Source organism: Diuraphis noxia, unplaced genomic scaffold (genome assembly GCF_037042655.1).
Source record: "Diuraphis noxia isolate RWA-SAM2 unplaced genomic scaffold, SU_Dnox_SAM2 contig0002, whole genome shotgun sequence".
Lineage (NCBI taxonomy): Eukaryota > Metazoa > Arthropoda > Insecta > Hemiptera > Aphididae > Diuraphis > Diuraphis noxia.
Window position 1 is genome coordinate 11,214,293 of NW_028301712.1, and position 14,196 is coordinate 11,228,488.

The 14,196-nt window shown below is 25.5% G+C and overlaps 1 protein-coding gene across 1 annotated transcript; it reads right to left on the reverse strand.

Moving 5' to 3' along the window:
• Positions 1-3,342: 3,342 nt before the first annotated feature.
• On the reverse strand, positions 3,343-12,284 carry LOC107172739 (NFX1-type zinc finger-containing protein 1-like). Its single transcript, XM_089221162.1, has 9 exons — positions 12,006-12,284; positions 8,960-10,765; positions 8,421-8,504; positions 7,384-7,652; positions 6,629-6,772; positions 5,681-5,945; positions 5,415-5,610; positions 5,282-5,355; positions 3,343-3,804 (listed from the first exon to the last, which is right to left on the reverse strand). The coding sequence occupies exons 2-8, from the start codon at positions 10,641-10,643 to the stop codon at positions 5,283-5,285; spliced, it is 2,715 nt and encodes a 904-aa protein (XP_089077288.1). The 5' UTR covers positions 10,644-10,765; positions 12,006-12,284; the 3' UTR covers positions 3,343-3,804; position 5,282.
• Positions 12,285-14,196: the final 1,912 nt, after the last annotated feature.

Consider the following 14,196-nt stretch of genomic DNA (forward strand, 5'->3'; position numbering starts at 1 on the left):
CGGCTGATACGCGTTCACACTTTCGTGGTTGAAAAATCGACCACAACATGTTGCGGTTGAACCCGAATGATCAAATCACATTGTTTTGAATTAGTCCGTTCGGCGTTATTTGACGCGGTTCGTTTATTCAAAGTTTAAATACAAAAAATAATTCCAATTGTGAGGCCTAAAGGCTAAAGTTGTTGGTAACTTTAATCTCATTTTGAAACTGTGAATAATATAATCATAATATTATGTAGCAGTCATCAAGGAAAAAACTAGATAAATATTTTATTACTACATAAATTAATAAAATATATATACGTATACAAATACAATGGATGACATATTGAAAATTAAAAATTATGTATGAGATGGGGTGTTCTTTAGATTTATTAGAAGGTACATACTTTTAAATTATGTTTATAAGCAAATGCGATCTAGGGCCACGAATAGTATCCTGTATTTGAACCCAATTATAATTATAATCAACTCCGGAGACTAGAAATACGTAAGGTTAAGGTAAGTAGGTAATATTATAACATTTTAAAGTGCCTCACATAATAATACAGTTGAAGATATTAATTTAATACATTTTTCATTTCAATCATTTCAACTATAATTTATGATACTATTATGATGTTACATGAATAAGTATAATATATTAATACATAATAATACATATTTATATTACCTATGTTTTTTTTCATTTATTAATTATAATTGTTTCAACAAAATGTTTGTTTTTAAAATTTTTTTTTTATACATATATATTATTCATACATTTCATATATTACCTATGTTACCTAATACCTATTACCTATCAGGCGCGGTTACAAGGGGGGCCATGGGAGCAATGGCTATAATATATGTTTAATTTTGATAGTTATGTATATTTCGTTGATTTTAATTAATTTTGGGACATCAAAAATATATAACTACCTACTATTGATTGTTATTATTACTATGAAATACTAGTTATTTCTATATTGGCTATGGATTACCTATAGACATTTTATTTTTACATTTCAGTCGTTTTTAGTAAATTTACTTGGTTATTTGAAGACACTCAGACGACTAAGTTTCATAATCATAATATTCTAATAACTTTTAATATATTTTTTTGTTATGACCGCACGCGGTTCGGCCGCGTATATGTGTTGGGTATCCGGGCGGTTGAACCATTCACGGTCCAACCGCTATGTGTGGCTAGATGCTCTTAAAATCTATTTTAAGCTTCTTGAGCAATTTCAAAACAAGTAAACAAAAATATTGGTACTTGAAATAAATTATACTAATTATCAGTACTATGTTAATAACAATTAGGTAGCTAACAGCTATACCAATATAGATGATCTTAATTTTTATGATTTATTAGTCGTATTATTTGTATTTATGTTTCATATACAAATAATTATTATCCTTTACCTATACTAATACAAATGTTTTGTGTAACACTGATATGTACTCATTACCTATTACTTATTACATTTTACTATTTGGGTAAATGGTTGTAGGTGCTGTAAAAGTGTGATAAGTTGTTAATATAATATGTATCTTCGAGTAAGCAGTTAATATTAAATAGGTAGTTAATTAAAAATTTACAAGCAAAGCCAAACCAAATTTAGCAGTTTTAATAGTGTTGTCTCGAGTCCTGTTTATGAGATATGTGTGACAAAATTGGTTAATTCCTTTTTTAATGTAGTATTGATAAAAATTGCATCACATCATCAAATGTTATGTTTTCAACATGATATTAAAAAAACTATATTGTTATCTTTCAAACTAATTACATTAGGATAAAATGAAAATGAAAAAATATAAGTTTTTCTAAAAAATTTAGTTCTTTAATTACTTAATAAGTAAGAATACAAAAAAAAAATCGGGTAAGTGGATGTTGCTCTGCTGTACATTAGGTGATGGGGTGGACCTCTGACTAGGGTAGGTTAGATTTGAATGCAATAAGCCAATAATAGGTGTCATTGTATACGAAAAACGATTCTGAACGGAGATGATTTGTTTGACTCGTTTGAGGATAAATCGTTATCCCGATTTCATAGAAATTTAAAACTCAAATGATCAAAACATTTTTCCTTAAATGACGCTTCAAATTTTCTCTTTAGTTATTTGAAGCAAAACTTATGGAAAACTGTTGAATTTTTTCACCTTAGATACTAATACAAACAATTTTATGAATTTTGAACTACAAAATAATTTGCAAATATTCATGGCTTTGACGAATTTTTGTCAATATTTGAACTTAAATGCTAATAAAAAAAAATTGTGCCTATGTATTCTTATAATTTTTTAATCACTATAAGAATAACTTATGAGGAACTTTGTATTAAATTTTCAAGTATTTTGATAGGGGTAAAACAATTTTATGGACACTTCAAAAGTTCAAAAAACAATTTTCAGAAAAATTGAAAATTTCAGTTGTCTATAAATATCTCGAAAAAGTCAAAATATTTCAAAAATTAAATCATGCAAAGAAAATGCCAATCTAAATAACTGGTAAAATTTTCAAGTATCTACGACTTATAATTTTTGAAAAATAACAAATATTTAAAACCGTTTCAGTATGAATCATTATCGTTACGCGATTTCATAAGAAATTAAAATTCAAACGCACTTAAAATTTTTCCTTTAATGATGCTTCAAGTTTTTTCTATAGCTACTTGAAGGAAAACTTAGTGTTGCATTTTTAGTCCTTAGTTATAAACACGAAAATTTTTATGATTTTTCAACTTCAAAATTGCTTGCAAATTTTCGCGTTTTCGACAGATTTCGTAAAAATTTGAACTATCAACGCTTATAAAAAAATAATTGTGACTAACGATTTTCAATTTTTTTTAGCTACAATAAGAACAACTCATAAGGAACCTTTTATTAAATTTTCAAGTTTTTTTGGTCATCCAAATTTTTTTTACCGACACTTCAAAAAAAATTCTTAAAAAAATCGAAAATTTCAGTGGTCTATAAATAACTCAAAAATGTCAACAATTTTTGAAAATTAAACTTTATTGATAACGCTAACTTAAACATTTGGTGAAAATTTCAAGTATTTACAGTGATTAGTTTTTGAATTACAACCATATTAATAAATCAATTTTTTTTTAAACTGTTGGAAAATGTGTAATTTTGACCTTTATAATGCACCAAGGATATTCACTTTTACATCAGAAACCACCCCCAAAGTTTGAAATTAAAGCATTATTTCGACTAGTTATGTTGTACACAGATACAAAAAAAAACAAAAAAAAAACAACACACATCATTGTAAAATCAATACATTCATCACTTCGTTCAGAATTTAAAATATTAAAAACATTAAGATGAGATCACTGTAAAAACTAAACCAAATTTAATAATTTGGAAATTTAAACACTTTACTCAAATATACTTTACAAGACTAAATTGTTTTACAGCAACTACTATCATATATTTTAAGCTAGAATGGTGTAAATTTAAACAATTTGAATATACATAATATTTAACTAGTTTCTTTAAAAAAAATATACTTATATACATTACGAACACAATAATTAGGTACAAACAATATCAAATAATTTAATTAAAAAAAAAAAAATATACATGAATAGTTTTACAATCAAATTTTAAATAATTGGATATAATTGCTATTAGATGCTTTTTATTTCGTAAATTAACAACGGATCCCAGGGTAAGGAAACAGTTTTAAAGTAATATCTAATATCTTAAATATGTCGGTGATATGTCTATGATGAATTGTAAACTATTAGTTTCAACACAATAATTGGTACAATATAATTTAGAAGTTTAAGTTTTTCAAAAAGTAGACAATACCTGTAAAATAATAAAAAACAACCAATATTAAATTAATAAATTCAATAATCAAAGGTAATAAGCTTATAACTTTTAGTTTAAAAGGTTATTAATTGATATTGATCATGTTTTTTATTTAATTTGGGAATTAACTGTTAAACTAAAAAATGTTTAAGAAAAATTTTAAAATATCTCACATTATTTAATAATTATACACCATGGAAGTTACCTAATCAATCATTCTTCCCATTATACAATTTTTCAGGAATCAAAAATGATAAGATGTATTGCTGACAATCATATTATAAAAGTGTGTCACATTCTGCTTACTAATAAAATGTTTCAGACTATAAGTATAAAATTAATTGAAACCTCAAAAGCACACTTCAGAAAGTGATATGTAAATTAGTAAATTTAAATTATTTTCTTAAATAATTTATAAATTCAATATTATTATAAAATTTAAATCCTTCAACGCTTCCTTCAGTTTAAAGTATACCATAGAGAATACGGGTTGTTTAATTATTCAATAATTACTTTATAAATCTTAAAATTACATATTATAAACCAACCATTTGGATTAGATAAATAATTTATTTCAAATAATTATATAATTATATATTGGTTATTTTTAATACTGTTGAATTTGTATGTGAACTATGAAATTCATCAATCAATTTTATAGACCTGATCTTTGTAATGAAATTAATGTGGCATTAGGAATAACTTACACAGTTTTTTAATTACAAATCTAATTTTGTGACAAAAATCATTGACCCATAAAATTGACTAGTCCATATTGTAATAACATAGCAGTTTATTGTGGGTAATATATTAAACAATTTAAAAATAAAAATAAAAAATATTATAGAAAACATCAACAAGTAGAGGGTTTGTAATGGGTAACTCATATATGTATATTTTTTCAACTCACAAATAAAATAAAAATAAATAAATATTCTATTTTTATTTATAGAGATTTTATTGGTTCATTTTATATTAATAGCTTTTAGTTAATATTATATAGTAGAAATATGGCACATACATTTAAAAATATATAAATATTTATAAGGAAAACAAATCTTTGGTACAGGCTACACGCTACATCTGATGGGATAAATAGAAATAATATATTATCATGGAAAAATAGTTGCATTTACTTTCAATTTTTTGTCCATGCGTAATTTATGAATATTTTTTTGTTTAGAATGTCAAAATTTTTTTTATTTTATTGACTATGGTCTAATATTATATTATGTAACAAATTTTGTAAAATCATTTTATGTAGTGTATCACTAATAACTTTAGATTATAGCATGCATTTTTGTTAATAAAAGTAAATTCAAAGATAAATAAAAAATACAATAATAATGTGATAAGATACCTCCTCCTGTTCTCTTAAATACTAAATTATAATGCTTATTAATTATTACTGCCCTGAATAATAATGTAAATAAATTTACGAAAAAAAATAAATTTAAAAAATATATAAGTGTACCTTATAGAGGACATTCAAAAGTTAAAAATCTCATCCAGCATTGCATTTTTATTTTGAAACCACAGGGTAATATCCTAAAAAATTAATAAATAGTTAATAATTTTAAATGTTTTCCATTCCAATTTTAAATTACTTTGTAAAATCCTTTTTACAACAATATAAGGTTTTATGAGATTGATCACGATAATGACAAAAATGTGGACATCGATGACCACAATCCATTTTAATGTTGCATACTTTTGAACACCCAACTTTAGCGAAATCACTACCATCACAAACTGTGTTAATATAATCCTTATGGATTTGACAATGTAAAGTCAATTTATTGCCTAAAAATAAATTTTTGTCGCATTATTCAAAATATAAAAAGACTTACTTAATATTAGTTTTGTTTCCTACCAAGAGCTTGTTGATCAACTAGTATTTGGCTAATTTTTTTCCATATCGATGAATGTATAAGATTATCCATATTTCCCATGATATATAATCCATCTCTAGCTCTAGATAAAGCAACACAAATGCGATTTTGAATGTGTAAAAACCCAATTTTATTATCAATGTTACTGCGTACTAAAGACAACAGAACAATATCATTTTCTTCTCCTTGGTAGCCATCAACACATTCAATTCTAAAATCTTCTAAGAAAAAACTTGTTTCTTGAATCTAAGCCATCAAATACAAAAAAAAAAAAATTAATATTACATATTATATACAATAATTTTAATACTAGTGAATTTCACAAAATATATGTAAATCTATAAATACTATTTTTAATTGATCAACATGACATTTTAGCAAATCTATAACATTGAAATATTTACCATAAAACCTATAGTAGAGAGAAAAATAAGTTACTTCACTGTTTAACTAAAAATGTACAATTATATTGTCTGTCTCACAAGAGAAAGGTACCGTTTTGCACATGCAGACCGAGCTCTACACTGCTGCCTGAACGATCATATCCCCCTTATGAGCAAATACTTTTATAAACAGACATATATTTGCCTACTAATCCGCTGTTGCGCGTTACTATCGGTTAAATTATGTGTAACAGGTAGTGGCGATATGAGGTATAAGAGGAATACAAGAATGACCGGATTTTGTCATGGTACCTTTCGCTCATAAATGTTATACTGTCTCACTTATTAGTTAACTTAAGAAATTTTTTTAATTTAAACAATTTTAATCAACACATTGTATAGAATAAATAAAAAATTTTTTTTGTAATTTTTTAAACACAACAACCTATGTTTTACATATTAATTATGAACATTACTCAAATTATAAATAAGTTATAACATAAAAATACATAAAAAAAATAATCTTTTTTAAATTATTTAAATTACCTTTTGAAATTCTAATAATTGATCTCTATAGGTGACTAGTATAGTAATTTGATTTTGACGATAGCCTTGACTTGTCAAATATCTGGCAAATTCCATAAAAAATTTTACTTCGTGAATATTTTTGTGGCTATTAGAACCAATTTCCTAAAGGACATAATAAAAATATATGAAACTTAATTAATTAATGCAATATTTATTTATTTATTAGAATGAAATGGGTATGAACTCAATTTTACAATTAGTAGAAATAACATTATTATGTTTGAATTAGTATATAATGGATAAATTATATAATATATAGTATTCACCACATATTGGACTCATTCCCTATACTTGCCCTACTCAAAACACCAGGTTTTGATTTCAACATAGAGGAAAAAATGTGTCTATTAGACTTGTTGTTGCATTTATAACTTTTCTTCTACTGCTCCAATTTATTGCTAAGTATTCTCTGCTTAATCAACTGACGTGGAAAATAGTTTTTCCAGATATAAGAACTTATTAACTCCAAATTGAAGTAGGTTCAATTTTGAAAATTTAAAACAAGCACTTATAGTGCAATACAATGATATATAATATAATTGTACAAAATATAATTATATTTTTTTTGGTAAAATTTAAAATTATAAGTCTTAACAATAATTATAAATTATAAAATAATTTTTTAGTGCAATGAGGCAAATAATTTTACTTGCTTCTTAGTACTAAATTAGTTGTGTCCTAGTTATTACCCAATAATTTAAAATATTACTTACTTTTTCTTCATTTACTTTATGGTGAATAAAATACATATTCTTATTAACACCACCAATATCACTTCTATGTTTAACTGATTTATGATCCATTAAGAAAGGATAAATAGGTTTCATTAAAGCAGATATTTCAGGTCGCATTCGATGTTGTGTGGCTAAGGTATAACAGGGAAATCCATTTTTTACCATACGTTCAAATAATGAAACATCAAACTTAAACCGTTTTGCAAGTGTATAAGATGCATTTCTTGGACGCAGTTGTTGATGATCACCTATGAATAATATACATATATTTCAATAAATTATCATAAAATACCACAATTTTATACTAACATTATATTATAGTTTTGATGAATACAAAGTTTAATTTATCTATATTTAAAATGAATATTTTACATTTGAAAATATATAAGTTAGAAAAATAAGCATTTTATTAAAACATTACTCATTTTTTTTGTTTACAGATATACCTTTAAAGGTAAATAAGTTTCTGCCATAAGAAAATAATAGACATTTTATTTAATATATGAAATAAATACTCAAATAATTAAATTTAAAAAACATTTAAGACAGTAAAAATATTTTTTTAATCTATATAAACATAAACTTAACACGTTGACTGCCATGTGGCCAAGAATATTTATCATGGGTACGCCTAAGACATTTTTCAGTATCATTATAAAATGTTATTTGTATATTATATACTTTTGAATTTTTAAAAAAAATTTAAAATACAAAAAAAATGTTAACATATGTTTATTACATCAAAAAAATTGCAATTATTCCCACTACGCCACAGAGTAATTTCAAAATCATTATTGTAGCGCCTCGGAAAAGTTAATAATATTAATCCAAATTAATTTACTGTAGGCCGCGGCTGTATGATCTCCTACGAATGATATGGTGCGGTAGCCGGCGGTCTAAAAATTATCAATACCTAATTATTTTTATACGGACGCCGGCGGCCGCATGGCAGTCAACTTGTAAAAAAAAAAGAATTTAATAATAATTTAAATTTAGTATGCAAGTATAATAATTACCAATTAAAATTAAGTGTTGACAAGATTCAGTTAAGGACGCAACTATGTGTGACTCTAAGACTTCAGCAGCTTCTTCCACAATAACTGCAAATTTTAAAATAATATAATATATAGCAAATAATAATAAAAAAATCTAGTATTTAATTTAGTATTAATGAAAATTCTATATCTAATTTAATATTTTGGTATTTATATCATATACTTATACTAATATACATGAACTAACAGCAAGCCGGTATAAATTTGAATGCCTTAGATTTTATTGAAATAGTAAATACTCAAGACATTTTAATACCTTTTTTCAATTTATTATTTAAAAATCATCAACTTTGGTTATGATATTTTATTAATATAAGATAATTTTAGCAACAGAGTTTAATCATCATTAATAATATTAAATTTAAATATAACTACATTTCTGTATTGAAAATATTATGTTTTAATGTTTAAAATTAAAATAAATAAAAAATAATAGCATAATAATAAATTTGATATTAATTTACTAACAACATACTTATAAAATAAATATCTCAACTAACCTATAGGGGGTTTTAGTTCCAACAACAGAGAATGTCTCATTGCAGCTCCAGTAGTAGTGAGTCCGACTACATATGATTTACTCAAATGCAATAGTGCTGAAGGACACTTAATATTTGCTAATACATGCGATTTTAAAACAACAGATTTACATCCACCACCAATTCTTGTTATTTTTTTAGTGATATTAATTAAACCTTCAAGAAATTGATCTAAAGCATGATTTGTATAACAAACAACTACAATTGGTTTTCTGAGTATATTTGTTTCATACATATTCTCTATAATACTCCTGGCTATTCTAAGACCAATATATGTTTTTCCAGTACCAGGAGGTCCTTGAATTACAGTAAATTCTTCAGTTAATGCCGCTTTAAATGCCATTCTTTGAGCACAGTCAAGTCCTAGAACCTTGTTATCAGGCCAAAGTTCATCATTTAAAATATTAAACTGTGAACCATTAATATTGTATATTTTTGAATTATATTTTAAGTATGCCGGAATTTTAGGTTTAGTTTTTCCATATACAATATACGATTTCATTGGAAAGTTATAGTGGTCAAATGTCTTCAAAACACTCATACTATGCATGTAAGGTAAAAAATATGCATCAGATTCAGCCATAGTATAAGAAGAATTCAATTTAATTGATGATTTATCACCCAAAGGCTGAATTGATAATGTTTTTATTGGTGATACTATTTGTGGATTCATTCTTATAACTGTAGCAAAAAACATTGAATTAAAATTATCATCACTAAATACCAACAGTGATTCAAACATAAATTTTTTTGAATTAATTGAGCAATCTTCTTTAGTGAAAAAATGTACTAAAAAAGTTTCTTTTTCTTTATAATACTTTTTTGTAATCTTTGCTTCAAAATAAATACGCATATTTGGCATCTTTGTAACGCATTTTTGGTTAAGTTTATTCATCGTTTTATAGGACTGAATACCTTCTCGCATTGGAGCTAAAATATCTTCACGAAGTAAACGAAATTGTACGTCAATGTAATGTTCTATATTATCATAACTTCCTTTCATTATACTTGGACTCAAAATTACTTTATTTGCAGTAATATCTGAGATTACAGGATAAATAGAAAGGGACTTATAACATTGAGGCCATCTTTTGACATCATAATGCACAGCATTTTTCAACATTTTTTCAGTCTTTGAATCATCATTTATCAAAATTAATTCTTGAATATCCGTTGGGCTTGATTCAATTAATATGGGTTGAATAAATTGTATTATATCATTTAATAATTCTTTGGATTTTGGATTTGCAATAATTTCTAATATAGTTTTACAGTTAATAAAAAATTCTTGTAGTTTAATATCACTGAATAAATTTTCAAGTTTATTAACATCAATAAGAGAGTTATTTAAGTGTTCCAAATATTTTGAATTATATATCATATCTAAAGCAGTAGATTTTATTTGGGTTAATTGTAATAATTTTACTTTTGAAAATATGTTCATCAAATGTATGAGTATTGTAATATCTACACATTTATTCAATGTATATTTGAAATTATTGTTATTTATTAGAAAAGCAAATACTTTTTCAGGTTCTGATTCTGATAATAGTTCTAGTTGTTCATAATTTGTTACAAGATTACAAGGTGCAACATTTATGACTGTCATTTTATCACACAATTCATCCATGGTCGATGTTTCCATTAAATATAACTTTACTTTTACTTTTGCATAGGAATATTTAAAGTTAATATTATAGCTCAATGTTTAATTTTATTTCATAATATTTATTCATCCACAATCACAAATTAGTTTGCGTTCGGTAACTGAAATTCATATAAAAATATAAAATTTAATAGTAATTACAATATTTTAGCTAAATATTTCAAAAAATTATTTTTAATAATCAACTATTTTGAGCAACTGCAGTAAATTACAATTTCTTTTCTAAAATATAAAGAATTTTGTCCTAGATAAATGTCAGATAGGAGTTTGCTTAGAAATATTTAAATACAATGGAAAATTTTTTTTCAAACACTACCAATGAGATTCAGTGTTTTAAAATAAATATATTAATATGTATAATGATATATAAAGAGCAGAAAATTGTATTTATCAAAAATAGTCATTTAACACTATAATTGTATGGACAAATGGTTTTTTTATTAATAATGATGAAAAATAATCAAGAGAAAAGAAGGCAAAAATATTTTTCTTATTATTTCATATTTCACAACAGGTACCTACTTTTTTTATTAATGTAAATGCAGTGGTTGAAGTGAAAAAGAATAAAGATGGACTCTAAATGAAGTTGAACAATTAGTGTTCCAAAGAAAATTAATTTTATAGTAACCCTATTCCTTGATGGATATAATAAAGAGGTATCTATAATATGGAGAAAAATTAAGAGCACCCCAGTCACCCTGTGTCCTCTCCCAATTCAACCACTGTCTAATTCTGTGGTCTAAGTGCATTGTTGTTTGGCTTATACTATGTACCTAACTAAATAAATCAATACTTAAAGTATTAGTAAAAATTTTTGGTATAATAAAATATATATATTCTTACATAATTAATTGTATATCATAAAATTATTTTAATATAACACATTACTACACTTTTTAATATTTCATATTGCTTAGAGCTTAGAGTCACTACAAGGCTGTTGGGCCTGGCTATTTTAGGGGCCCGCTTAAATGAATTTGTAATTTAAGTTTTGATAAGAATACCTATTTTATAATAAATAATATTTTATGATATAAATGTCAATATTTTAATATATTAAGTAACAATTGTGTGTAGGACACTTGTATCATTTGAAATGTGTTGCATAATATAATTGGAGGTTTTGTATAGGGCCTGCAAAAACATTTAGTACAGTGGCCAATCATTTTATGAGGGGGCCTGCTCAAGCATACCATAGGTGTTCAATAATGTTGATACAATTTGAAACTTTCATGAAGTAAACACCGTAATATTATTTAATATGTAAAAATGAAATCACTGATACAAATTAATTAACATGGTTTAACACAGTTATTAACAACATATATTTATTAAACTTACCAAAATATTTATCGTAGTGTTTTTTTTTTCTGTACAAACTAATATTAGATAACGTACTAGTTGTATAAAATATTAAATTTGGTCTTTTAAAGACATGAAAAATTTAGAATATTACTGTTCGGAAGAAATGGAATTTTGTCAATTTACAACTATTCATTATTGGTAAGAAATAAGAATTTAAAATATCTTATAATCAATATAAGCAATTAATTTATGGACACATGAATTATTGACTGTTCAATTTCAATTACTGGCTACTGCCTGCTGGATAAGAATTTAATCCCAAGGAGGCTTATTATTTTATAATAATTTAATATTTATTATTTATTTATTTCCAAAAATAAATTTATCAACAAAAACTCAAGGAATATTAGTAATTATCTAACAGTGTTGACTGTAAGTACTATAAGTTGGAATAATAAAGATTACACTGTAATAAATTCCCGCATTTTTCGCACTGTGAATTGTGATGCAATTAAAGATACTTCTAACCTCTAACCTAACCTACGATTATCTTTAATTGTGTTGTGCAACTTATAGATAGTTAAATATGACATATCAAGTAGGTATTCAAGTATACGATGTTTGCGTTATGTAATACACTAATACTTATGTATATGAATATATTATTATGGTCTAAGTGAGGTACCTTAAGTACTTATATATATTAAATTGAATTTAATAAATTCTCTACATCATGAATTGACCCTTAGAAAAATGTTGAAATTGACTACTTGCTATTTATTATTAATAGCCCATAATATACAGATAATAGATATATTAAAAGGCAGTGCCTCCTTCGGAATTACATAATATTGAAAATATATAGTGGAGCTTCAGCCACTCCCCCAAATATATTTGATTACCCTACGAACGGTGACCAATTATTTTCGGGGGGGGGGGGGGGGGTCCCAAGCCCCCCACCCCACCCCCCTCCGATAAATTACCCAAGATATGCCACTGTCTAGAACTTATGCGCAGTGCTTATGTTGCTACTTGCAGTTTGCACACTTATCAGTGTACGAAAAACATAATATCAACCATGACTAGATTGAATAGATCTATTTAGTCATGATATAAACTATATCAAGGCTATTATGGAGTTAAAAAGTTAAAGTTAATTTTTTCTTTAAGTAACTTCTAACTAAACCAGTTAAATTTTTTTCATGTTATTCAGTAACTTATGAGTCAATTTATTTTATTGACACGTTCAGTTAATTTTATTCCTAAACAATAGGTGAAATTGTGAAAATATTTTCAATTCTATAAAAATTAGTAATATGAAAATAAAAATAAAAATCCAAAATATTAAATATATTAATTAATAAATAAGTATCTCTAATAATAATAATTATATTGCATATTGACAGAATATAATACACACCAATATTATAAACAGAAATTTTATAGGAGTACCGGTAAATCTCTTCATGACTCATGAGTACCTAATAGAAAAATATAATATTGGTCATGTCCCATCCTAGCCATGGCTTTCACCAAGTCAACATTTTAATTTTAGAACCGTAGAGTAAAATTTAACTAACTTATAAGTAGCTAGGGTAGGTAGTTTAAGTTACTATAACATTTTAGGACTTACAGAGGACGCTACACCCGCATATGTTGTCTCCGTCTTACAAGTGCGTAACATACCAAATTTTATGCTCAGCAGATCACGTTTAGCTCCGTTAGTTTAAAATTTAGAGTAAATTGACCTCTTACAAAAATTAAAGGTAACATTATTATCGAGGGCATGACGTAGGCTTTTTATTATATTTTAGTTTTAAAGTGAGTTATGTGTATTTTAAAATTGTAAATTGTTTGTATATCTTAAAATAATCATAACTCACTTTAAAATTAAAATATAATAAAAAGCCTAAGTCATGCCCTCGATAATAATGTTACCTTTAATTTTTGTAAGAGGTCAATTTACTCTAAATTTTAAACTAACGGAGCTAAACGTGATCTGCTGAGCATAAAATTTGTTATGTTACGCACTTGTAAGACGGAGACAACGTATGCGGGTGTAGCGTCCTCTTAATAAATACGGCTACTATTTAAGGGGCAACATTTCAGTAATTTCTTAACTCACCATCACACCATCATGTTCACCAATGTATTATAGTTGAAAAACGATTATTAGTGGGAGTGGGATTTCAATACGATTATTAATATAAAAGTACGAAATCGTACT

What these genes read in the sequence shown, in the direction of transcription:
- LOC107172739 (XM_089221162.1), bottom strand. Translation starts at nt 10,643, where the DNA reads ATGGAAACATCGACCATGGATGAATTGTGTGATAAAATGACAGTCATA. An exon ending in GGAACTAAAACCCCCTATAG is followed by an intron (nt 8,505 to 8,959) that starts GTTAGTTGAGAT and finishes TAAAATTTGCAG; the next exon opens with TTATTGTGGAAGAAGCTGCT. An exon ending in ATAAAGTAAATGAAGAAAAA is followed by an intron (nt 6,773 to 7,383) that starts GTAAGTAATATT and finishes TATGTCCTTTAG; the next exon opens with GAAATTGGTTCTAATAGCCA.